The sequence below is a fragment of the Sorex araneus genome, chromosome 7 (assembly GCF_027595985.1).
Source record: "Sorex araneus isolate mSorAra2 chromosome 7, mSorAra2.pri, whole genome shotgun sequence".
NCBI classification, from domain to species: Eukaryota; Metazoa; Chordata; class Mammalia; order Eulipotyphla; family Soricidae; genus Sorex; species Sorex araneus.
Window position 1 is genome coordinate 11,799,230 of NC_073308.1, and position 21,552 is coordinate 11,820,781.

General features: G+C 59.5%; 1 protein-coding gene across 1 annotated transcript; it reads left to right on the forward strand.

Moving 5' to 3' along the window:
* Nucleotides 1–5,586: 5,586 nt before the first annotated feature.
* MYO1G (myosin IG) lies at nt 5,587–20,457 on the forward strand. The gene is made up of 22 exons (XM_055144659.1): nt 5,587–5,702; nt 7,104–7,312; nt 7,398–7,491; nt 8,861–9,026; nt 9,196–9,249; nt 9,867–9,962; nt 10,742–10,861; nt 11,301–11,525; nt 11,628–11,773; nt 12,188–12,302; nt 12,380–12,550; nt 12,628–12,698; nt 14,255–14,329; nt 14,478–14,610; nt 15,161–15,327; nt 15,526–15,733; nt 18,139–18,362; nt 18,708–18,852; nt 19,307–19,411; nt 19,684–19,797; nt 19,986–20,140; nt 20,301–20,457. Exons 1-22 carry the CDS (start codon nt 5,608–5,610, stop codon nt 20,455–20,457), a joined length of 3,045 nt encoding a protein of 1,014 aa, XP_055000634.1. The 5' UTR covers nt 5,587–5,607.
* The last annotated feature ends 1,095 nt before the right edge of the window (nt 20,458–21,552 follow it).

Consider the following 21,552-nt stretch of genomic DNA (forward strand, 5'->3'; position numbering starts at 1 on the left):
ATTAAGAGATATGAAGTCTCACTGCTCCAAATACATATGTAGGGAGCCATCTTACAGAGTTTGGCTCTTATCGTCTAGTCAAGCGGAGGCTGCTTGGAATTCCTGTGATCTTATCATTTCACCATTTGTCTCACTAGCCAAAGGCCATGCCTGATCAACATTCTACTACTGTTCCTATGGGGGTCCAAGCATGCATACCACCCCCCTCCCACCAAGAGGTATAAGTATTGTAACTGCTGTGAATAAACTCTCTCTCTCTCCTCCTCCTTCTGGCTCTGCGTCTCTTCGTTTGGTTGCGTCCCCTCCTTAGCCCCACGAAGGCTAAGGACCTAGCTCGGACCATCAGAGAACTTTGTACGCAAGTGTGAGGAGATACATAACTCTTTTTTTTCTTTTCTTTTTTTTTTCTCTTCTCCCTTCCCGCGCTGCCCAATTCGTATCTGCTTGATAGACCTCATAATATGGTGGACGCCATGTCGCGTTTCTCCTCGAAAATGGGAAACAACCGGGAAAGAGGGAGATTTTCTCTCCTCGGCCGGTGTGGGGCTATGGCTTAGTTCACAGTCTAGAGAAATGGCTGCTACTTTGATTATCTTCAATATTTCAACAAAAAACTCAGTTATTGTTTGGAGTTTCCCCCCAAAGTCAGACCTGCTAAAAAGGAACCGTTTCACATTGCTGACAATTAAGAGATGTTAAGTCAAGGTTTTGGATTTCTATATAAAGCCCAGGGAAAATTCTGCCAGAAATTGCATCCCTGCAAGCTTTTACTTCCCTTTTGTGGTGCTCATAAGATGGAAAAGCCTGGAGAGAGAAACCTTACCCGCCTGGTGCCGCATGGGGCAGCGGCTCAGCTCACAGTCCAGAGGCCTCTCTGGGAGCTGCTAGAGTCCAAAGTAGTTCAGTTGGCCTCCGGGATCATGCTCGTGCAGCAGCCGAAAGGCCAAGAAGACACTTTCCTTGGTCCCATTTGAGCATCGATTCCCCAAGCCCTGACAGGTGTGATTCCTGGGCAGAGAGCCAGGAATAAGCCCTGAGCACTGCTGACCCCAAAATAAAAATAAAATTTTTTTTTGTTGTTCTTAATGGGCAGGGAGGGACCAGAAATATAGTGCAGCAGGCAGGACTCCTGCCTTATGCTCCAACCCAAGTTTGATGTGGCCCGATGTGGCCTAAAACACAAAAATCATAATACTAAAATTAAAAGGGAAGAATGGCATCTGGAAGTATGAGGGGTGAATGGTCTCCCGTGCTCTGCAGAGCCCTGCCAGCTGCACTGCCGCCCCTGATGCCCTCTTCCTATCCTTCTGGGGGCTGCCTTCCGTGCTGGCTGGCCTGGCCATCTGGGCTCTCCCCTGCCACGGAGTGCGCATGTGCGTCCAGTAAGTGATGCTCACCAAGCTGGGCCCTACATTCCCACCACTATTAATCAAGATCTGTTCACAGTTATCCTTCGGGATGGCACGTGCTTTCTGAGACGTCAGACTGAGAACACGGCGGCTGGGCTGGGGCTTGCCCTGGGTCTATGGGTTCCTTGAACAGCACCTGCAGTGACCCCAGGTGGCTCAGGGATCACTCCTGGTGGTTCTGGGGATGGAGTCAGGTCAGCTGAAGACAAGAGCCCTGCACTGAATCTCTCGGGCCCTGGAAGTGAAGCCCAGATGGGACATCCTTTCCCTCCAGCTTGGGGCATGTACAAGCCAAAGTGACCCTGTGCATTCCCACAGTGCTGGTGAGAACAAGATGGAGCATCTAAGCCTGCCCTGCTTCTTCCAGAGCAAGGTTAGAAGTTTCATACAATTGCTCACTCTCTTCTGTAGTTGTCTGGTGACAAGAACTGTTTCCCACATATGGCTGACTTTAGGTTAAACTGCAGCATAGGCACTGTGTGGCACTGGAGAATGTGCCTAGGCTCCCACAGCACATGATGTGCTTTCATCCTGAATGCTGTCTTCCCAGAACTGGATCTTAAAATTCGTGTTTCATACATTTTGGGGGGTGGTGGCCTTATTTGGGTCCATATATAGTATAATATTTAAGGCTTCCTGGAAGTTGTTTTGGATTTGGGGTGATATACTTTAGGCTATAGGAAATCTAAGTAATGTTGAAGGGAAAGCTCGGAGAGGCAGCCATGGGAACGGAGGAAGGGAGTCAGGCGTCGGCAGGGATGAGCAAGGCCTGCCTTAAGCCCAGCTTGGCTAGCAGCTAGGAGGCTGACACAGGCCAGAGCAGGAGTGCAGCAGGAAGGCACAGTACAGCAACCCTGGCTCATCCCCCAGGTCCCATCAGGAGTGACCCCAGAGCACAATCAGGTGCAACCCAAAAACAATTTTTTTTAAAGGCTCGCACAGCAGGCCGAATCCCACAGCAGGACTTGCCCCGAGGCCCGAGTTAGGGTAAGGTAAGCATGTCCTGTGTCGTGCTGAGCTTCTCCTGATTAAATCCCACTTGGGTGAAAGCCCCCGGTGCTGTGGATCAGCACGTTCCTCCCACAGGGAAGAGGGCGGTGGTTGGCCATACTGAGTGCCAGGCTGTCTTGACCTTTCACTCACTTTAAATCTGGGGAGGGGCACCCTGCGGTGATCTTAGGTTCCAGGAAAATGGGAGGCCTGAGACCTGAAGAGCTCAGGATTGCCCAGCGAGAGCTGGTGGCTCCGGGTTAGACACTCAGCTCCTCCCGCCTGCAGCTGCTCCAGAGTGGCAGGGCCCCCAGGAAAGGCCTTCGCGTCCAGCTGTGGGACCAGCAGTCCTGGCAGATCCTGCAAACGCCACGGCCTCCAATAGGCTGGACCAGCCTGATGCTGTCCGCACAGCCTGTCTGGTGAGGGTGAGGTGTACATTCCATGCAGTGACCCTGAGCAGGAGCAGGCGTGCTGGCTCCTTCCTGGGCACACTGCAGCTCTGTCTTCTCCTTGTGTGTCCCTTCGTGAGGGGGAGCTGGAGGCTGCTGCTGTCAGCAGCCAGGAAGGACTGCCTCTCAGACGCATGTGGCCATGTGCTCTACCAGCCAGAAAGCTGCTGACCAGGTCACACAATCTCCTAGGTTTCAAGACACTCCCTGATGGCTCTGCCATGTCCCTGCCACTGCACGTGATGCAGAGAGTGCCGTCATTCATCCCAGGATCCAGGATGCCAGGGCTAGAGGGCTGAGACAGTCCTGTGGACCCTGGGCAGGAGTGAGTGTCCAAAAGGTCTGCTCTGGCCACTCAGCAGCTGCTGAGTCTACCCAAGAAGGTGGTCACCAATACCAACACTGTCCCTGTCCCTGACTCCCCATTGGAGCTGGGGGACAAGCCTGGGGCCCCGCATGCAAAGCCTGGTTCCTTCCAGGCCTTTGTGCCATCTCCCCAGTTCTTCAAAACACTGACTTCAGCAAGATGACCAGGTCCCAGAAAAGTTAACGGCCTTTGAGCTCATAAGGCTTTTATAGCTAAAAGCACCTTAGCATGTTGGCTGATATCTGACAGGTGGGACCCTGTTCTTTGACACAGCCTTTGGTTTGGGATTTGGTCCACTGCCTCTTGCCTGGGGAGTCTCTCCTGCCAGCAGCGTCACATAGCCCACCGTCCATCTCAGGCCTCAGCGTCCCTAGGGATGCTCAGCGTCTGTGACAAAATTTATCATGTCTGGCTACTAACAACAGCCCTCGAAGGTTTCCAGTGTTCTCATTTTTCTTTCTTCTTTTCACAGATCATCAGGGAAATCCAAATCAAGGGTTGTAGCTGCCCACATGGGTGCCCAGGGAGGTCTCAGAACTGTGGGGGTCCCCTACTGCCCTGTTTGCCCAACCACTTGGGGGCGCAGATGAAGCCAAGGTCCTGCCCATGGGACTTCTTGGTGTGACATCATCGCTGCCACTGATGTGGGCAGTAAATCTTGTGCAAGCCGTCAGAGCGGGAAAACCACAGTCTCAGTTGCATTTAGGTGCAAAGACATGGGGCAGCTCCCTGCACCCACTGCCCTCAGGAGAAAGGTCCTGACATTTCAGGTGGAAACCCCCTGCCCCTCCAAAGAATCTGACTGATACACATCTGATTATTTCTAGCTTCAACTTTCGGTGTTGGGACCTCTCCAAGTCTGTTTCATTAAGGGCTGCTTTAATACACGCAGGACAGAACCCTCTAGAGAAGGAAGTGAGAGGGTGGGGAGGGCTCCCCCACTTTCTGTGTAGATTCGGAAATCCCTTCAAAAACAAAAATCATCAGTCCAACAGATAGGTGAACAGACACTTCCCCTAGAGGACGGCCAGTAGGCATATGATGATCCCCTCGTCAGGGAGATCCAAATCAAAGTGACAATGAGTGGCCCGAGAGAGCACAGCACTCACTGCCAGCTGCTGGGCACCACAGGGCCCCCTCACTTTGGGGCCCCTCGATCTGTTCCCAGCAAAGATCACCTAAAAACTAGTGAGAGCATCTCACATCAGGGGAATGGTGTATACCAAAAAAACTGGGGCGAGTTGGCAGGTTGCAGTGAGAAAATGAATCCCATCCGCTGCTGGGAGGTGCTGAGAAAGGAATCAACAGCTGTCGTCTGGCTCAGTAGCTAAGGAAAACAGTATGGAGAATTCTTCGTAAAGGAAGAGTGGCGGTTCCAGCTGGAGCAATAGGACAGCAGGTGCTGTGTTTGCCTTTCATGCAGCTGACCTGGGTTTGACCCCTGGCACCCTATATGGTTTCTGAGCATCACTAGTGTGGCCCCTAAAAAAATCACCAATCCAAAACCTGGAGGTTCAGAGGAAGTCACCAGGCCTGGGTGGATGAAATGACTCAGATTGGGCCCAGAACCCCAGGAGGTGGCAGCCCCGGCTCCTGGTGGGAGTTTTTGTCCAGTGACCCCTCAAGGTGCTAGTGCCTGGTCTGGCTTCACTGGACAACCACACCCTTTCCACTCAAGGTATGGAGCCATCCTCAGGAGTTTATTTTATTGGGGGGTTGAGGGAGATTTGGGGCCACAGGATCACAGGTACTCAGGATCACAGCTGGTGGGTTCTGGGAAGCATGCGTAGTGGGCCGTGTGTAAGGCACCCCAGGCCCACTCTCAGGCACTTTAGCAGGAAGGCCTTCGCTTCAGTTCTGGCATCTTCTAGCTCTCTATCAGGGCACAGAGTACCGCCCCCCGAGCCCCGTGTAGAGGGCTGCTAGGCAGTGGAAGCTTTTTGGTGGGGTGGCATGCCCACACCCGATTGGAGCCAGCTCCTGGCTCAGGGATTGTTCCTGGCGAGGTTCAGGGACCCTCTGTGGTGCCGGGGATCAAACCAGGGTCGGCCACAAGCTAAACCAGCGCCGCGCCCCCTGCAGTATGGTTCTGGCCCTGGCACTCTTTCCTTCTGATCACACAGATTTCTGACAAGGCTGGGTAGCTTGGCTATCAGTGGACTGGAGTGCAGGGGGCCCTTGGGTACACAGCAGCCTTGGAGCATCCCGTAGTGTTCGGGCGGTTGCAGGCCCAGGAAGCTGGGGTCAGAGCCCCCAGGGAGGGAGTGTGGTTAAAGGGGAGGGCGGGTTCTCCCGCCAGAACCCACTTCCTGCTTCACCCCAGCACAGGGAGGTGCAGGGAGGCTGAGTGAGTGCAGAGAAGCTCTGCCGCCCGCAGCCCGCCAGCGCCATGGAGGCCGAGGAGGGGCCCGAGTGTGGCCAGCCAGACTTCGTGCTTCTGGAGCAGGTGACACTGGAAGACTTCATGAAGAACCTCCGAGCCAGGTAGTGGGGCATGGCCTCCCTGTGGCCGTCACCAGCACCATGCACACCCTTTCTGAGAGATGAGCGCATGGTGGGTGGGATGGGCTCCCTAGCCTTTCCCTCCTGCCCCGCAGGGCCCCTGCTGCCTCCTCCTCAGGACCGGGAGGGTGCCAGGATCTCGGACAGGGCGAGTGTCTGTCAGGTGTGGGGCTGAGTCTGAGGAAGCTGGCAAGTCTCCCCAGGGCTTTGGGTGGGCAAGCTGGGGTGATGCTCTGGGGGTTACAACTGGCAGAAGTGACAATGGGCCAGACTCACCACTGAGGTTGCAGCAGGCAGGGCTGAATGGAGAGCAACCAGGGTGGCCATGGGCAGCTGGCTCCATCCCGGACAGCCAGGGGAAACCCGGGGGGACATGTAGGCTTTGGGGTTGGGACTCCCCGAGCAGGACTGACGTTGTGGGGTGCAGGGCAGGTTCGGACCGGAACCAAGCTTCTGCAATGTAACGGAGTGACGCATGGTTTTACGTTGCACTTGTCAAAGGAGCTACGACAGGACCATCCTGTTTCGTGGGGCTCGTGGCTGCTCAGCCAACATGGGAGAGCAGGACCCAATGACAGTGTCCAGGGTGTGGGGAGAGAGAGCCCTGGTTTCCCTCATCAGAGGCGGGCACAGGAAGAGGAACCCCTGACAGTCAGCCCACAAGGGCACAAGAAGGGACTTCCGGCGATGTCCACCCAGGCAGAGCAATTGAGGACCAACCCAGGGCCCCCGCTGTCACCTCATGCGGGCCAGGGGTGGGGTGGGGCAGTGGCTGCCACACCCCGTGGGCACTTGGGTGTGGCTGGGTGGATCTGCCTCTGGGTCCCCGCCTGAGTCACACCGGAAACAAGTGACAGCCCTCCCGTACCTGCCAGCCCTCTCAGCTCCCTGCACCCCTGCCAACTCTCTCTCCCCCACATCCCTGCCAACTCTTTGTCTTAGCCCCTCACATCAGCTCCCACCTGCAGGCTCGGACTCACCTATCGTGGCCTCAGGCCAAGGCCCCCTTCATACGAAGAGGGGTCTGGGTCCACGGACTGAGGGGTCCAGTAACATTGGCCCCCTTTGGAATGAGCAGCAGGGGTCCTGTGATTGGGGCACCCTTCACAGAGTGAGGGGCTTAGTCCTGTGCTCTCAGCACCTCTTCATGGAGCGAGGGGTCCCGTAATGTCAGGGCACCCTTCACAGAGTGAGGGCTCAGGTGTCCTGTGGGCACCCAATAGTCCAGCAGACTCCCACCAGCTCACACCTCAGTGGACACCTGGGAGACTAGGGTCAGCCCTGCCCCTTCTCTGCTCTCATCACTGGGGGGATCCTTATGTCCAGGTCATGGGGCTTGACTGATCTGTGGCCCGAGTGCTGAGGCCCGGCCCTCCCCGGCAGGTTTGAGAAGGGCCACATCTACACCTACATCGGTGAGGTGCTGGTGTCCGTGAACCCCTATGAGGAGCTGCCCCTGTACGGAGCTGAAGCCATCGCCCGGTACCAGGGCCGCGAGCTGTACGAGCGGCCGCCCCACCTCTACGCGGTGGCCAATGCTGCTTACCGTGCCATGAAGCAGCGGGCCAGGGACACCTGCATCGTCATCTCAGGTACGCCTCCTCACCTGGTGTCAGGGAGGGGACCGGAGCAGGCGTGGGCAAGGCAGGGGCGCTGATCTAGCTTTTCCTCCCCCAGGGGAGAGCGGGGCAGGGAAGACCGAGGCCAGCAAGCACATCATGCAGTACATCGCTGCCGTCACCAACCCCAGCCAGAGGGACGAGGTGGAGAGGTGAGGCTCAGGGCGCCCTCTGCCCACAGGCTCCAGGGGACGCACCACATGCTCAGGACAGGCCGCTCGGCTGGGGATAGCGTCCACAGCCCAGCGCCCGCGTGTCGGGGCATGCGACCCACACGACACAGTTCCCTGGTCACTGCCTTGAGCTCCAAGCCCAGAGCAGCCCCCGAGGACTCTGCAAACCTCCCTGCCAAGGAGCTGCCAGGCTGAAGGGGAGGGCAGTGCAGCAGCCCCCAGGGGGCCCGACAGAAGGGAGCGCTGGCCAGTGGTTACAAAGGCCCCGGACAGGAGGTGGGAGGTTAGGGTGGAGAGTACAAATCTGGAAATCGGAGCCCTCTGTCCTACACATGGGGACTCGTGGGGACATAGTGCTTCCTGTGGAGATGGGATGAGATGGGGTTCCGGGGAGAGGAATGCAAGTTGATGGCAGTCTCCTTCAGGGAAGAATGAGGCACCTAGGTACTGGGAAGCAGAGGCTTTCCTAGGATCAGCACCTCCACCAGCTCCCACCTCCCACCAGCTCCCACCTCTCACCAGATCACACCTCCCACCAGATCACACCTTATACCTCTCACCAGCTCACATTCACACCAGCTCCCACCACCCACCAGCTCCCACCTCTCACCAGCTCCCACCTCCCACCAGCTCCCACCTCCCACCAGCTCCCACCTCTTACCAGCTCACACCTCCCACCAGATCACACCTCCCCCAGTTCACACCTTATACCTCTCACCAGCTCACATTTCACACCAGCTCCCACCTCCCACCAGTTCACACCTCCCACCAGCTCACACCTCCCCCAGCTCACACCTTATACCTCTCACCAGCTCACATTCACACCAGCTCCCACCTCCCACCAGCTCCCACCTCCCACCAGCTCACACCTCTCACCAGCTCACACCTCCCCCAGCTCATACCTTATACCTCTCACCAGCTCACATTTCAACCAGCTCCCACCTCCCACCAGCTCTCACCTCCCACCAGCTCCCACCTCCCACCAGCTCCCACCTCCCACCAGCTCTCACCTCCCACCAGCTCCCACCTCTCACCAGCTCACACCTCCCACCAGCTCACACCTCCCCCAGCTCACACCTTATACCTCTCACCAGCTCACATTTCAACCAGCTCCCACCTCCCACCAGCTCCCACCTCCCACCTCCCACCAGCTCACACCAGCTCATGCCTCACACAGCTGTGTGCAGCAACCTTTCCAAGCATCTGCCCACCCCTTGTCCCTGGTGCGCATGGGCAGCTGAGTGAAGGCCACCACAGACGGCAGGTCCTCACATGGAGAGTGCTGGAGTAGGCTGCACCTCACAGCAAGGGGCCTGCATTATGATGGCCCCCTGCCCCCACTGTTCAGGGTCAAGGAGGTGCTGCTCAAGTCTACCTGCGTGCTGGAGGCCTTCGGCAATGCACGCACCAACCGCAACCACAACTCCAGCCGCTTCGGCAAGTACATGGACATCAACTTCGACTTCAAAGGGGACCCCATCGGCGGGCACATTCACAGCTACCTGCTGGAGAAGGTGGGCACGACGCATAGCCCCCTCCATGCCCAGGTCCCTGGCAAGTGTACCGGCAGGGCAGCCGCACCCAGTCCATCCTCAGGGCCCCAGGACTCCCCAGCAAGCCCGCACCTCCTGCTGTGCTTGGGGCCAGAGGGGAGCCTCACTCAGCCGCCCCCTCTCCTCACAGTCCCGGGTCCTCAAGCAGCACGTGGGGGAGAGGAACTTCCACGCCTTCTACCAGGTAGGCTACATGGGGGGCAGGGCCGGTCCACCACCCTCCCTGCCCAGCTTCACTGAGGCTGTGTCTATGCCATGACTGACCTGTTTCTAAATCAGGTCTGACTCACTTAGTGGGTGCTCTCTGGATGCTGGAAGTCTACACTAGCAGATCCACTGAGACCAATCCCCTGTTTGAAGCTGTGTCAGTCGCTAAAGTTGCTTCTACCTGGTCTTGGACAGTGTCTGCACTGCATCACCCCTGATGTGGGTTCTTATTGACTGGGTTCAGTACCAGTGTTCCCCAGTGTGGGCACCCCCAGCCCCTTGAGGGTGCTAAGACCATGTGGGGGGCGGAGGAGGATGGTAGCTCTGGGTACAACTGGGGGCTCTTTCTGTTTATTCCCGAGAGACATTTAGCCTGTTTCTCCTGGAGACGGATCAAAACCAGCCAAATATGGGTCAGAACCACTGGGTGTCAGACCAGCCCTTCACTCCCGTGGACTCTGACCGCTTAAGTGGAAGCGGCAGCTCGCTGGCAGTGTTCACACCTTCTGTGAATGCCTGGGAGGGGAGAGTCACAGAGGTAGAGGAACAGCCTGGCACACGGGGACCCTAACTGAGGGTGCCATGATCCCACAGATGCTGAGAGGGTGTGAGGACGAGGAGCTGCGAACGCTTCACCTGCAGAGAAACCCTGCGCTGTACAACTTCACCCGCCAGGGAGCAGGGCTCAGTGTGAGTGGGGCAGGGCTCAGTGTAGGTGGGGGTGTGGCTCAGTGTGAGCAGGGCGGGGCTCAGTGTAGGTGGGGGTGTGGCTCAGCATGAGCAGGGCGGGGCTCAGTGTAGGTGGGGGTGTGGCTCAGCATGAGCAGGGCGGGGCTCAGTGTAAGTGAAGTGTGGCTCACTGTGGGAGGGGCGGGGCTCAGTGTAGGTGGGGGTGTGGCTCAGTATGAGTGGGGCGGGGCTCAGTGTACGTGGGGGTGTGGCTCAGTGTGGGGGCGGGACTCAGTGTGAGTGGGGCAGGGCTCAGTGTAGGTGGGGGTATGGCTCACTGTGGGCGGGGCAGGGCTCAGTGCAGGTGGGGGTGTGGCTCAGTGTGGGGGCGGGACTCAGTGTGAGTGGGGCAAGGCTCAGTGTAGGTGGGGTTGTGGCTCAGTGTAGGTGTGGCGGAGCTCTGTGTAGATGGGGGTGTGGCTCAGTGTATGTGGGGCAGGGCTCAGTGTAGATGGGGTTTGGTTCAGTGTGGGGGCGGGGCTCAGTGTACGTGGAGGTGTGGCTCAGTTTTGGGGGGCGGGGCTCAGTGTGAGTGTGGCGGGACTCAGTGTAGGTGGGGGCTGAGCTCTCTGTGAGTCTGGCTGATCCATTCCTTGTCCCGCAGTCTTGGCACAGGCAAGTGGCAGCTGTTCACTGGGGCTTTCGGGGCCCTGCTCGGTGGTCTTGGGGGGAAATCAGTGCAGGGACAGAGGGCTTGGGATTCAGTCTGGCTCTGGTGTGCTGAGTCCCTTCTCCCCCAGGTCTTGGACACGGATGAGAGGAACCACCAACAGGCGGTTGAAGAGGCCATGCGGGTCATTGGGTTCAGTACAGAGGAGGTGTGCTCTGTACGCCGGGTCCTGGCCGCCATACTGCACCTGGTGAGCTGCCCAGGGGGCTGGGGCTTTCCCACTGCACTGACAGCTGCCTCGGGAGGCCTTTGGTCAACTCCTCTCTGCCGAAAATGCAGTGGCTTTGGCTGAGGCTCCGTCCTGAGCCTCGTTCCTGCTCAGGACGAGGCATGTCAGGCCCCGCGATGAGGCAGTGCTTGGTGTGCCAGCGTCTTCTGTCATTCTGGAGCTGTGTGGCTTTGGCTGGTCACTCGCTGCTTCTGAGCCTCTTCTCTGCGGGATCTGGAGAAGCAGGTGGGGCAGAGCTTGGGCCATGCAGCGGGATCCTTCAAGAGTCCGGGTGCCTTGGGGAAGGCTCTGGGGCCCATCTCAGCCGCCTGAGGCAGCTCTGCTCGCCCGCACTGCCTTCCCTTCCTCCCCGCTCAGCAGGGAGCAGAAAGTCTGGCCCCTTTACACTTCCCTTCACCAGGGAAACATCGAGTTTGTGGAGACGGCAGAGGATGAGTCAGAGCAGGGGCATGTGGCGGTGGTGGCAGAGGAGCTGGTGGATCACGTGGCTGAGCTGACCGCCACGCCCCGGGACATGCTGTTGCGCTGTCTGCTGTCCCGCACTGTGGCCTCGGGAGGCCGGGAGCTCATTGAGAAGGGCCACACGTCGGCAGAGGCCAGCTACGCCCGCGATGCCTGTGCCAAGGTTCTCTGGGAGAAGGAGGTGGGGTTGGTGGGCCCAAGCAGCCTTCCCGAAGAGGTGAGGGCCAGACGCAGCTCTGGTAGCAGGCTCCTGGCGTCCTCACAGGCCGTCTACCAGAGGCTCTTTGAGTGGGTTGTGGCTCGCATCAACAGTGTCATGGAGACACGGGACCGGGACCCCAGGCGCCACGGGAAGGACACGGTTATTGGTGTGCTGGACATCTACGGCTTCGAGGTGCTCCCAGTCAACAGGTGGGTGGCCAAGCACACCCCCACCCGCTCCCGATTAGGGCCCAGGAACACAGCTGGGAAGGGAGCAGGCTCCTTGGGGACTGTCCCCTCTGGTCCCTGCCTCATGCCTCATGCTGTGTTGTCCACCTGGCAGTGACAAGGAAGACAAAATCTTGGGTTACTTCCCCTTAAGTGAGGGATGCCTGGCTTCCTCCAGGGTCCCCTGAGCCCCGCCAGGAGTTGTCCCTGAGTGCAAAGCCAGGAGTAAGCCCTGAGCACCGTCAGTGTGGTCCCAACACCTAACCCAACCCAAAAACTCTGCTTTGAAGAGTGTGAGCCGGAGGTGGGGGTAGGGAGACCAGGGGCCCAGAGCAACAGCCAGTGCAGTGCAGTGTTGCTGGGCGAGCGCTAGGTGACAGTGCGGCCTGCCGGCAGCTTCGAGCAGCTCTGCATCAACTACTGCAACGAGAAGCTGCAGCAGCTTTTCATCCAGCTCATCCTGAAGCAGGAGCAGGAGGAGTATGAGCGGGAGGGCATCGCCTGGCAGGCGGTGAGTGCGGCGGGGAGGGGGGAGGGGGCGGAGCGCGGGCCGGGCACGCGAGGAGGCGCTGGCGGCTCTGTGTCCAGGTGGAGTACTTCAACAACGCGGCCATCGTGGAGCTGGTGGAGCGGCCGCACCGCGGCATCCTGGCCGTTCTGGAGGAGGCCTGCTGCACGGCGGGCACTGTCACCGATCGCCTCTTCCTGCAGACGCTGGACACGCACCACCGCCACCACCCGCACTACACCAGCCGCCAGGTGCGCTGCGCCGTGCGCCCCACGGGGGCGTGCCCGGGCCGCCCCCCCGCCCCCCACTCACGTGTGCCGCCCCACAGCTGTGCCCCACCGACAAGACCATGGAGTTCGGCCGGGATTTCCGCATCAAGCACTACGCGGGGGACGTCACGTAAGGCCGGGTGCGGGGCGGGCAGGCTGACGGGCTGCCCCTTTGCCTCCCCCTTTTTTCTGAGGGGCCACACCCGGCTGTGCTCAGGCTTACTTCTGCCCTGGCTCTACCCCAGGAATTACGCCTGGCCGCTCAATGCGGGGGTCTGGGCTCCAGCCCCAGTCGGCCTGAGCCCAGTGTAAGGCAAGTGCCCTCCCTGCCCACTGTACTATCTCTCGGGCCACAGCCGCCCCCTCTACCCCCCTTCTTAAAGCACTGAAATCAAACCCTTCACCGGACTTATATGTGAAAAATCAGGGAGTGACCTTAAAACAGTCGTTCTCAGTACCAGTGTATCTTTGGGATAACTTTACACAATGCCTGTCCAGGCCCGTAGAGACAACGCGTAGGTACTGTTTTATGCAGTCAACCCCAATTTGATCCCTGGCATCACATATAGTCATGACATTACCAGGTGTGACTCCTCATCACAGAGACAGGAGGAACCCCTGAGCACTGCTGGGCATGACCCAAAAATAAAAAATAGATCAATAAGATAAAAATGTTCCCCTGGAACCAGAGTGCTAGTGCAGATAAGGTGGATGTATCCATGCTGCCAGCCTGCCTTGATCCCGGGCAGCTTCAGAAATGGTTAAAAAACAATACACCAAAGTAAACATATAAAAATGCTTATCTGGGCTAGAGAGATAGTATAGTGGATAAGAGGTTTGCCTTGCATATGACCAACCCGCTTCAATCCCTGGCACTGCATATGGTTCCCTAAATATTGCCAGCAGTGTTCCTTGAACACAGAGACCAGAGTGAGCCCTAAGCACAGAGCCTGAGCATAGAGCCCTGAGCACCACCACGTGTGGCGCAGTAACAGGGAAACAGAACGGGAGAATAGAATGGGATGAATGGAACAGCAGGATGTTGATCAGATCTGTTGACCAAACCCACATGCAAGCCCTTAAGCTTGTCCTCTGCTGCTGTCCTGGTGGCCGGTGGCGGGGCTCACCCCTGGATGTCTGTACTTTTGAGCTGTGGTGCTCCCATGCTTGTCACAGTACTTCAGGGATCACAGTGCTCTCACTGCAGTGCTCTTGCAGGCTCATGTCACATTCCCACTGTGGTCGTGCTCACACACTTGCTCACCAGTCCATAGTCTGAGCACATGCACATGCAGAAATCACTGGACGCACGGGGACCACCAGTGTTGCTGCCCAGATCATATGGGGTAGAGGTGGGAGCTCAGTGGAGCCGTGTCCAGGCAGCTGGCCTGAGCCTGCCAGAAGTAGAACCTAGACTCTGGCACTGAGCTTTCTAGCAAGGAACAGGCAGTGGAGTCTGAGTTCTCAGTGCTCAGGAGGTACAGCCTGATGACCATCATGGAGACTCATGGAAACTGCTGAGCCTGGCCTGGCAGCAGGCATAGAGAGCTTGAGTAACTGGTCGTGAGTGCGCCTTTGGGAGCAGGGGGCTGCTTGGTGGAGAGTGACTCAGGGAAACATGGGGGAGAGAGCCGGGCAGGTGGGGGCAAGAGGCTCGCAGACACCCTCACAGGCCTGTGCCTGCAGGTACTCAGTGGAGGGCTTCATCGACAAGAACAGAGATTCCCTCTTTCAGGACTTCAAGCGGCTCCTATACAACAGGTAATGGGACACCTACTGCACTCCTGGGTGGCTTGAGGCTGAAGGTCCGGGCCGCTCAGTTTCTGAGCCCACCTCCCAGCCCTGCACAAAGGCCATGGGGCCTCAAGGGCTAAGGCAGGGCAGCTGGGCATGCAGCCTGTGTCCACAGCACGGACCCCATCATGCGGGCCATGTGGCCGGACGGGCAACAGGACATCACTGAGGTGACCAGGAGGCCCCTGACAGCAGGCACGCTCTTCAAGAACTCCATGGTGGCTCTGGTGGAGAACTTGGCCTCCAAGGTAAGGCCTCCGAGCCACTGTCTCTGCCTGACCTGCAACTGCATGTCCTGAGGAAGGGTGTGGCCGCCCAGCCTGCTGCACTCACACCTCTCACGATGGGAACAGCAGAATCTGGGTGTGGGATTTCTGGTGAGGTCTGGGATTCCTACTCTGAGCTTGAGGGTCATGGCCCTGGGGCCATAGGAGGACAGGGGAAGCCATAAGTTGTGGTGGTGCAGGAGCATGTGGACAGGAACACTGGGGCAGGAGCACTGAGCAAGGAGCACTGGGTGGGAGCATTGGGATAGGAGCACTGTCTTTCTTAGGAAGCATGGTGCCACAGGGAGCTAGCGTGGCTGGACAATACCCAGGACAGTCTGGGAGCCTATGTGAGAGATGGAGTGGGTGGGCACAGCTGCCCAGACCGACTGGCCTTGGGGGCCTCTTCTGCTGGCCCAGCATCCCCCAGCCTCAGGCTCCTGCTCCACCACCACCCTTTGCTCCCCGCCTCCCCACTGCACACAGCTCTCCTGTCCCAGTGCCCCACTCCGCACTGTCCTATCCCTGGCAGGAGCCCTTCTATGTTCGCTGTATCAAGCCCAACGAAGACAAGGTGGCCCGGAGGCTGGATGAGAGTCACTGCTGCCACCAGGTCACGTACCTGGGGCTGTTGGAGAATGTGAGGGTCCGCAGGGCTGGCTTTGCCTCCCGCCAGCCCTACTCCCGCTTTCTGCTCAGGTACAGACCCCCTCTCCTGTCCCTGCGTGCCGCAGAGGCCAGTGAGCCAAGGGCATGGAGGCAGAGCACAGAGGCAGGGTTGGGCCAGGCCGGGCGGCAGGGGCAGGTAGGGCAGGTGCTGCCGGGGATGGTCCGGAGGGCGCGCGAGGAGGGAGCTCACCCCGGGGCTCACGTCCTCTGCGGGTCCTGCGGTGACAGGTACAAGATGACTTGTGAGTACACGTGGCCCAATCACCTGCTGGGTTCTGACCGGGCAGCCGTGAGCGCCCTCCTGGAGCAGCACGGGCTGCAGGACGACGTGGCCTTCGGCCACAGCAAGCTGTTCATCCGCTCGCCCCGAACATTGGTCACGCTGGAGCAGAGCAGAGCCCGCCTCATCCCCATCATCGTGCTGCTGCTGCAGAAGGTGAGAGGGGGCGGGCCGGGGCGGGGCCTGGGCGGAGCATGTCGTGGGCGTAACTTGTGTGGGTGTGGCCCGGAAGGGCGGTGCAAGCAACGGAGTGAACCATGTGGGCGGTGCCAGAAGGGACGGGCGTGTGGGCGGGGCTTTATGGGCGGGGCCTAGAGGGTTCAAGCGACGTATGCGGTCGTGTGGGCGTGGCGTGGTGTGTGGGCGTGGTTCATGGGCGGGGCGGGCGGCTCCTCTAACGGGTGGGAGGGGTGTGAGATCTGTGCACCCAGCATCCCCGCGGACAGGGACCCTGGGACCCCCCCAGCGCTACTCAGGCAACAAGTGTGGGTGCCTTCCAGGTCACCTTAGTTCCGCGGCGCTCAGCTTCAGGCTTCGGCGAATCGAGGGACTCCAAACAAGATTTGGAGGCGTGAGAACTTGGGAGCACCTGGCTTCCTTCCTTTGTCCTGCCACTCGGCAGTAGCGGGGCTAGAGGAGAGGCTGCCGGCGCGGTGAGAACCCGCCTGCTGCCCGCGCCCGCTGCGCCGCCTGGCGGCTGCTCCTGAAAATGGCCACTTAGTCTGGTTTGGTTTGGGGGTCACACCGGGCTCTGCGTCAGGGAAGTATGTGGGATGCCGAGGATGGAACCCGGGCAGGTCGCTGTACTATCGCTCCAGCCTGGGAACTGGTCATTTTGGAGCTGAAATCCCTTAACTTGTGCTCAAAAAATTATCATGCTGTTATCCACCTCTCCCCAAAACTTTTTTTTATCACTTTAGCAGAAATGCTGAAAATTTTATACTGTGACGATTGTGTACTCCTCACCTTGTCCCTCACTTTCTCTCCACATTCACATAAAGGAGTGTGTGTTTGTGTGTGGGGGGAATCACATCATAGGACCCTATTTCAGGAAGCATATACTAAAAACAAGTGTTTTATTCTTTAGAACCAAATTCACATCAGCAGTTTAAGAACTCTAACACTGATAAAAGAAAACATACATCTGAGTATCAAATATGTAGGTCAGTACCCTATTGTTACCATAGCACCTTTTTTTTACTTTATTATTTTTTGTTTTGGTTTTGGTCACAACCAGCAGTGCTCAGGGTTCACTCCTGATGGTGCTTGGGAACCCAGGCCTCCTGCTTTGCACAAGGCATGTGCCCAGTCCTTTAAACGCTCTCCAGCCCCAAACATGACAGCTTCTTACCATTTTTCTTTTTTTTTTTCAGGGCCAGGAATTAGACCAGGTCTCCTGAGTGCTATCACTAAAGCCCTGCCCCTGGCCCCTCCCTCACCAGATACACTGCAGGGCTTAAGGCATTTGCCTTGCATGAGTCCTACTACCACCACCACAACAAGAGGGTCCCCTGAACCCCCTGGGGGTGACTCAAGCACAGAGCCAGGAGTAAGCCCTGAGCACTGCCAGGGTAGCCCACAAACAACAATTTAGAAACTGGAGTCCAGAGGGTTGGAGGGAAGCTCTTGACTTGACCCCAGTTCAATCTTGGGTTGTGACAGGGTCTCCCAGAACTGACAGATACAGCCCAAACCCCCACCCCCCAAAGTACCAAACCCATTAGTGACAAAATGTTGCATTTATCTCCTTTAACACATAGGGGTGACTTGGGGCAGCAGAGATGCTCCAAGGGCTGATGCATGTCTTTACATGCGGGAGGCCTGGGTTTTATCCCTGGCACCACACGGTCTCCCAGCACTGCAGGGAGCAATCCCCAACCTCCAAGCCTAGAGTGACCCCTAAACACCACTGGGTGTGGCCCCCAAACCAACAACCAGGGGCTCATTTTGAATGTCACAATATCATGATCTCAAACACAGGGTTTCTCGAAAGTTTGTGCTTCATTGCTGGGCCACCCTGCATTGTCCATGCCCTGTCACTTTCCAGCTAGAGCTGCTGTCCCTGGGAGGGGTATATTTCTGGGTCGCCCTGGGGTGGCCTTCTGTCTTAGCTCTCCTCTGAGCCAGAAGTCAACCTAAAGCAGGTCAGTTGCATTTGCAAGAAGAAGCATGCCCCCTCCCTCACTCTCACAGGGGACACTGGGGTGCTCAGCTGTGGGAATCACAGCTTCTTTTGGGGGGGGGCCACAACCGGCAGTGCTCAGGGCTTCCTCCTGGCTCTGAACTCTGGGAGGACTCAGAAGACCATGAGGGGTGCTGAGGATTGAACCCAGGTCAGCTGTGTGCAAGGCAAACGCCCTCCCCACTGCACTCTCTCTGGCCCTGGAAGGGCAGTTTAAGGGCAGGTGGTGAGAACAGCTCTTTCCAGGAGCTGGTTATGACAGCGCCACAGATGCAGCCAGAGACTCAGGCATGGGTGAAGCAGGTGCTTCCCGGAGAAGGGGCGTGGTGGGGCAGCCCAGCGAGACCTGACCCAGGGCTCTCCTCTGCCCTCTCCCCAGGCATGGCGGGGCACCCTGGCGCGGTGGCGCTGCCGGCGGCTCAGGGCCATCTACACCATCATGCGCTGCTTCCGGAGGCACAAGGTGCGCGCCCACCTGGCCAGGCTACAGCAGCAGTTCCAGGCCGTGCGGCAGCCCCCATTGTATGGGCGGGACATGGTCTGGCCCCAGCCCCCCACCGTGCTGCAGCCTTTCCAGGACTCCTGCCAGGTGCTCTTCTGCAGGTACCACTCAGACCGGCTGCCTTGCCCTGCCCCGCCAGCGTCTGCTGGATGAAGGGGAGCAGGACTGGCGCCCCTCTGGGACACAGGGACTCTCGTGGGAGAAGCAGCGGTGCCTGAACCTGTGATGCCCCTGCGTGCAGGGGGCTCAGGTGCAGGCTTCCTGGCGAGGGGCCTGCGGAGGGGAGTGGGAGCAGGCGGGAATGGGGACACTGCCTCGGAGTGGGTCTGGAGGGCTGGGTAGTTCTCTGGCAGAGAGGCCCTGAGAGGCCCTGCAGGTGGGCAGCAATGCCTGTATGGGATACACGGGGCCTGTACTGGGATGCGTGACACCCTTTGACCCCTCAGGTGGCGGGCGTGGCAGCTGATAAAGAACATCCCCCCTTCTGATGTGGCCCAGATCAAAGCCAAGGTTGCGGCCATGGGCGCCCTGCAGGGGCTGCGGCCGGACTGGGGCTGCCTGCGGGCCTGGAGCCAGGACTACTTGTCTTCAGTGAGTGTCAGCAGCTACAGAGCCAGGGGGCCGCGGCCCTGCCCAGCCCAGCTATGTTCTGCCCCATCTGTCTGTCTGTCTGTCCGTGGACCCTGCCCTGTTCTGCTATTTCCTTTGAAGTCTCCGGGTCTTGACTCACCTTGCTGCACCCACAGCTGCACTCCAGATGTTCCTCATCTAGCCTGGACCCTGCTCTCAGCAGAGCCCCCATTCCCAGGAGGAGTCCTACTGGGCAGGAGGAGGCCCAGGCCCTGTGTGGAGATATGTCTGATCACTTGGCCTGGGCCTCCCAGGAACAAAGACCCCCAGAGACCCCGGGGTTGGGAGGGCCGTGGGCATGCATCTGAGGCCTGGGGAGCAGCAGGCTGGCCAGGGTCAGCCCGAGGGGAGGGTGACTGTGCTTGTTCACAAGGGGTGCTGGGGACCCTGTGCCAGCTGGCCCCTCTGCCCACAGGCCACAGACAATCCTGCGGCCTCAGATCTGTTTGCTCAGCAGCTGCGGAGCCTGAGGGAGAAGGATGGCTTCAGCATGGTTCTCTTCTCCTGCCACGTCCGGAAGGTGAGGAGGGCTGGAGGGGCCAGGGAACAGGGGTGCAGGGCCAGGGCGGGGTGCCAGGGGTGAGCAGTGGTCAGGGCCAGGAAGGCCAGGGCTGGGTGGTGGGGTACAGGGTGTATAGGGACGGTTGGCAGGGTCAGGCGGTGGACAACAGGGCAGCCCCAGCTCAGGGCTGTCCACTGCTCCTGAAACACCTGTAATCAGAGATAAGGGAGGGAACAGCCGGCCACTCCCACAGAGTGTGGACAAGTGAGCCCCCAATGGCCTCCCTGCAGGTGAACCGCTTCAACAAGCGCCGGGACCGGGCGCTGCTGCTCACCGACCGGCACCTGTACAAGCTGGAGCCCGGCCGGCAGTACCGAGTGATGCGGGCACTGCCCCTGGATGAGGTGAGCACCCTGCGGCCCCCTACCCTCTGCTCCCCGCGCAGACCCCTGCCCACACCAGGAAGCCCCTCCCCCACGCAGGGTGGTGCCCTGGGGCCTCAAAAGAAGGAAGAACATGGAGGCTTTAAACGCGTCGCATCGATGACCTTTGTAAAGCCTTCCCCCGCACCCTGACCCTTCCCTCGCCCCAGGTGACCGGACTGAGCGTAACCAGCGGGCGGGACCAGCTGGTGGTGCTGCACACACGGGGCCACGACGACCTGGTGGTGTGTCTGCACCGGGCGCAGCCCCCGCAGGACAACCGCGTGGGAGAGCTGGTGGGCGTGCTGGCCGCACACTGCCAGGGGTGAGCTGTCCCGCCTGCCCTCCCTGTGCCCCGGCGTCCCCAGGGGCAAGCTGCCCTGCGTCCCCGCGTCCCCAGGGGCGAGCTGTCCTTCTGCCCCGCGTGTCCCCAGGGGCGAGTTGTCCTGGCCTGCCGGCATTCTGACCCGCCGCCCTCTTCCCAGGCAGGGCCGCCCGCTGGCCGTGCGCGTGTCCGACTGCATCCCCCTGAGCCAGCGCGGGACGCGGCGCCTGGTCTCGGTGGAGCGCGGCCCAGAGCAGGCCCAGCCTGATTTCCGCTGCGGCCGCGGGGCCTTCACCCTGCTCTGGCCGGGCCCCTGAGCGGCCCCAGCTCAATAAAGAACGCTGGTTTTCTGCCCGGCTGGGTGTGTGCCTCCTGCGGCCCCAAGAGTTCCCCAGCGTATCGCAGCGCGCCTGCCGCGGGAGTCCGTGCGTGCAGGGGCCAGGGCGGCCTCTCTAGGGCCTGCCTGTCCACACAGCTTGTGGCCGTGCCCCAGCAGCCGCGGCCTGTCCCCTACTGCACAGCGCCCCTCACTTGGTCCCACCCTGGCAGAGGCCCATGGAGGCGCTGAGCGGGCACAGGTGTGGTGGGCGCTGACCAGCTGCCCTGGAAGGGCGTCTATGCGGGGCTTCCCTGGAAGCAGACAGCTGGTGGGCCCTGTCCATGGGCAGCAAAGCCCACCTGGCCAGCTCCCCCTTCTTTATCACCCATTGGTGTGGAGGAGGTGAGCGCCCGCCTGCTTGGCTGTGTGGGGCCTGGGGGTTGGTCCTGGGGCTCCCCTGGTTCCTGTTTGTTATTGCCCCTCTGTCTTTGGGGCCACACCCAGCTCTGTGCACCCTGGGGCTCCTCTCTGCAGTGCTCAGGCACTGAGACTCGCCAGCCCTCATGACTAATCGTTTTTCTCTTGTGAGAATGGCAGGCCCACTCTGGCCTTGCAGGGCCTCCTCAGCTGTTGGGGGAAAGCCTGCCTCCAAGACCAGCCCAGAGAACTCCTCCCCCAGCCCCTGCCCTGTGCTTAGCAGACCAGGGTCCCCAGCTCCCGTGGGAGCCGGGCCTGAGGTGGTGCCTGCTTCTTGGCCTAGCTTCTCCAGATCTCTCACCCAGGGCGGAGCTGGGCAGAGTCTCGGGAATGGTCCCAGAGATTCTTGCTCCGTTTGGGCTCATCACCCACAGCCCAGAGGCCTTGGGGAAGAAAGGTCATGGCAGTCAGGTGGAGTCCAGGGCATGGGGTTCACAGGCAACAGGGCCAGGGGGAGGGCTCAGGGGCAGAGCTGGGTCTCTCAGCTCCCCAGTTCATCCCAGTTCTGCATGGCCATCCACACACTGCAGGGGTAGCCCCGGAGCCTCGGAGCCTCGAGTCAACCTGAGGCAACAGCCTGCACCTGCAGTCTCAGCATCACCAGTGGTGGCCGAGG